The sequence below is a fragment of the Schistosoma mansoni genome (genome assembly GCF_000237925.1).
Source record: "Schistosoma mansoni, WGS project CABG00000000 data, supercontig 0248, strain Puerto Rico, whole genome shotgun sequence".
NCBI lineage: Eukaryota > Metazoa > Platyhelminthes > Trematoda > Strigeidida > Schistosomatidae > Schistosoma > Schistosoma mansoni.
Window position 1 is genome coordinate 118,015 of NW_017386111.1, and position 4,623 is coordinate 122,637.

General features: G+C 42.3%; 1 protein-coding gene across 1 annotated transcript; it reads left to right on the top strand.

The window, feature by feature from the left end:
- Positions 1-263: 263 nt before the first annotated feature.
- Smp_108390 (histone H2B, putative) lies at positions 264-921 on the top strand. The gene has a single exon (XM_018792568.1). It carries the CDS (start codon positions 286-288, stop codon positions 652-654), a length of 369 nt encoding a protein of 122 aa, XP_018644054.1. The 5' UTR covers positions 264-285; the 3' UTR covers positions 655-921.
- The last annotated feature ends 3,702 nt before the right edge of the window (positions 922-4,623 follow it).

Below are 4,623 nucleotides of genomic sequence, written 5' to 3' on the forward strand. Positions count from 1 at the left end.
CCGTACGGACTGATGATCAAGTGTTTTAAGAGAGGGGAGATGATAGACCAATCACCGTATGATTACGGCTCGAAGTCACATAAAACAAGGTCGATATCTTATAGGTCAAGCTGAAAATCATATGCTTTGTACGAAGTCCATAAATAACCTTGAGGAATCAGCCAATCATCGCTCGGGAAACATTCTGAAAGTAATAACTTATAGGAGACAGAAATTACAAAGCAATATAATATAAATATGAAGATGGAGATTGGGCAAAAGTTGTACGCGTTCGTCTACTAAGCGATGCCTCCTAAAGTTGTGTCTGGTAAAGCTGCCAAGAAGGCCTCGAAGGTTAAGCTGCCGAAGGTTGATAAGAAGAAGAAGAGGAGGAGGAAGGAGAGTTATGCTATCTACATCTACAAAGTCCTTCGTCAAGTCCATCCTGACACTGGTATCTCGTCGAAGGCGATGTCGATCATGAACTCGTTTGTGAACGATATCTTTGAGCGCATTGCCGCAGAGGCCAGCCGACTATCACACTACAACAAGAAGTCGACAATTTCAAGCCGAGAGGTGCAGACAGCGGTTCGGTTGTTGTTGCCAGGTGAATTGGCGAAACACGCGGTATCTGAAGGCACGAAGGCAGTGACGAAGTACAGTGGGTCTAAGTAATTTGTTTGGAGTTTTTGAGTAGAGAACGCTTCCACGGCCCTGTTTAGGGCCACTAATTTCTGATTTTGTTTCCTCTTTTCCTTTAAATATTGTAATTTGTGCTCCTAATCGCCTTATAAATTGCCTGGCAATGGCATGTTAGTTATTGTCATGATACTTTGTATGGTAGTGGCAGAGAGTTTGTGGTCTGTTTTATTGTGACAGTGCAGGTTGTTAGCGCTGCTTGACAATTGCTGGGACTAGGATATTCGCGAGCGAGCCAGTGGCCGGATCAACTCGCACAGGCTGTTTCGTGAGTAGGGTGACACCGACCCATCGTTTGGTTCCACTTCCGCAAAGTTGTCGATGCCTGTGTAGCTACGTAAATGTCGGTAAGATTAATTGGTTGTGACGGCACCGCGACGGTCATGAAACAAGGAAGCCTGAGTAGAGACTAGTGGAAGGTAGTGCACGCCTACATACTCACGCACAACCTAGACCGAATGAGGTGTAAACACGAATAGAGGATAAACCCTTCATATAGTGCACAAAGATTTATGGACGTTAACAAGATACATATTTGAAAGGGTACTAGTCTGGTTGTTGTGATGTTGAAGGGCAATGAATACTTGCATACATTGTTCGCCATTATGGTAGTAAAAGAAACTGTTGTCTCATTTCGAAAGATTAAGTGAACTAGTGGGCGAATGTATAAACAAGTAATTGGTTGTTTTCTCTATAATTGACATATTCCAGATGGGAAAGTCACTCTGCTGCTGGGGAAATTATGGTCAAGAGAGTGGGGTTCTGACTAGTTTCGTAAGACGATAACCACCTGTTGCATGCAAAGGTTGGCACAAATACTTCTTATTTATCCCTCAGAAAGTAATTTACAGCTGTTTTGACTCGATATGACACTTCTTGACAGCGTGCATTTACGAACCGGGTGACAGACCCAGTAGACGCCCAACATCGTGATCAACAGACTGGATACCGTAAGGATTAGTCGTGCACAGACCAAGTCACGCCACTACGGATCATCGTTGAACAATCTGTTGAGTGTAACTCGTCGCTATACATCAACTGCATTGACTATGAGGTGTTTGGTAGTGTGGGCAGGAGAATATTATGGAAACTATGGACACTATGGTGTTCCTGAGAATGTCAACATTTTCCGGAACTAATACGATGGACTACAGTGCAAAGTGGTGGACAGCTGACCGACGTTGGAAGTGGATAAGACATACATTGAGGAAATCACCAAACTGCATCACGAGGCAAGGCCTAAATTGGAACCCTGAAGACAAAGAAGTAATGAAAATTGGAAGGCCAGAGAACACACTGCGTTGTTAAATGGAAGCAGACATGAAAAGGATGAATAACAACTAGAAACAACTGGAAAGAATTGTCCAGGACGGGGTTGGATGGAGAGTGCTGTTGGGTGGCCTGTGTTCCTCCCCGAGGGGTAACAGGAGTGAGTAAGTAAAAATCAAAATTTTTATAGTAGTGGTTGGACTGTTTATTATCGAGATAGTATATAACATTTTAGAACGAGGAAAATTTACCAGCTGGTTACTCGACCAGCTGCAAATTGTGTTCATAGCGTGAATCAATGAGGACTGATGACATGTTTGTTCAATCAAAGTTAAGTCTTAAACAAGTCATTCTCTACCAATGGACTGAATGCTAACGATTGTCATGAGGAACAAATATTTTAGTAGATTTAGATATGTTCTTCAAATTGTCTGCATCAACGTTACTTCATTGACTCATTAAGAATGGTTGCTTGGTAGTTGTGATTTCCCACCACACATTGATGAGAAATTTTAGGGTGAAATTGGTTATAACATCCCTTGTGTTATACAGTCTTCAGAGCATCCATGGTCCCTTGATACGTCGATGGGCCAAACCACGTAAGGTGCTGTCGCGAGGTTTGGCTTCGAAGTTAGCTTATTCGTTACACCGTTACCGTCTAACTCGAGTAGGCCCCCAATCATTCGAAATAGATCATCAACGTTGGTGGTCTACACTGTTGAGCAAGTCTTCGAATTACGCAACCTATCATTATGATCTTTTATTATTGCACTCTATACTTACTAGTTTTCATTTTTGACGTCGCCTATGTTAATCAGTTGCTCTGAAATTTCGTTGCTTCATATCCTTGTTGTTTAGTGTTTCAACTTAAATAATTTGTTGAATCGATAGAACTAACCAATCAACTGCGATTATAGTCGGCTATCGTGGTTCTTCAACAAACATTAGCAGCATGTAAATGCTCCTGTGTAATATGTCTGCAATTGCGCACTTTTAACGGCCTTTTAAGTTTCTACAGACGGTTCATACCTAAATGCGCGTCCCTTATGAAACCGTTAACCGACCAACTTCGTGGAAATGCGAAATCAATTAGTCTAGACGATACCGCGCGGAAAGCATTCTCCACGGTTAAGGAATATATCGCAAAGGCAACCCTACTCGCACATCAAGACACTCAAGCGCCCATTCGTTACGCCGTAGACGCATCCGACTCAGCAATCGGAGGAGTCTTACAACAATGGGTTAACCACTCTTTTCATCCTCAAGGACTTTTCTCGAGAGGGTTTCTAGACGCGGAATCTAGGTACAGCAATTTTGGTAGGGAACTCCCAGCTATATATATTGTGCTGTACGACATTTCCAACATTCCATCGAAGGAAGAAAATTCACGCTTTTTACCGAACATAAATCTCATACCTCGGACGCCAGTTCGAATCTGGACTTTTCCGTTGTCTGACCGAACTACTAGGAATCACTCGCTTCCGAACGACCGCCTACCACCCACAAGCAAACGGGTTGGTAGAACGTTTTCATCGACAACTAAAAGCTTCACTATCAGCTACAAACGTTCCACAGTGGACAGACGCTCTTCCACTCGTCTTGCTAGGTATCCGCACTGCATTGAAGGCTGATATTGGATACACTGCATCTCAACTCGTTTATGGAACGACACTACGGCTTCCAGGAGAATTCGTGGGTCCTCCGGCTTCTTCATTGAACATGGATCTAAACTCTTACACCAGCAGGCTTACAAACGCAATGCGTTCAGTTAAACCTGCTCACACTCGAACGCAATCAACTGATGTTTTCGTTCAACCTGACTTACGACATAGTACACATGTTTTCGTTCGTCGAGACTCGCATCGACGACCTCTCGAATCAGCATCCGAAGGACACTTCAAAGTTCTTCAACGTGAACCTAAGTACTATGTAGTCGATAAGAACGGCACGAACGATAGCATCAGTATCGATCGCCTCAAAGCAGTGTAGTTAGAAGGAAACCCTATCTACGTCGATTTTCCTTCGGTACAATCGAACGACACGGCTCCTACACCTGTAGTACCCCATACGACAGCCGACACACACCTTGAAGAGGAGTAAGATTTTCAGAATATTTAAACGACTATTGCACGTAGGACACAAACTTTATCTCGAATTCCCTTTGAATTATTCATTATAAAAAAAGAATTACTTTTTAATATGCTTATTTTTATATATTTACTCCAAAAAAAAACGAAATAAAACCCAATGTTTTTTTACAATCGCTTTTACGTTGCCGCAAGCGTATTAGTTAATATATACATTTTCTGAAGTCCTATCAAGTGGCGTTTAAATAGATAGCTTTGACAAGTGATTGAGTTCTTCGGATGAGAAATGTTAAGTTGACAGCAAGAGTAATTATGTCACAGTGATAGTATGGTGAGTTTATTATCAGTCAGTCAGCTACAACGTAGGACCAGACACATATATGTATCGGTCCAAGTCGCCACACCTCATTAGCACAACAAGATGATCACCGAATCCATGTAACCTGTTACTTCAATAGTAGTAATGTATTTCTAAGACATATGTGGTCAAATACTAGTAGCTTACGAGTATCTTCTACTCTTAATGGTCGCGTTTCTCAGCCGTAAAGTAGAACAGAACGAACTGCTACACAGCATGCTAGTCTGAACA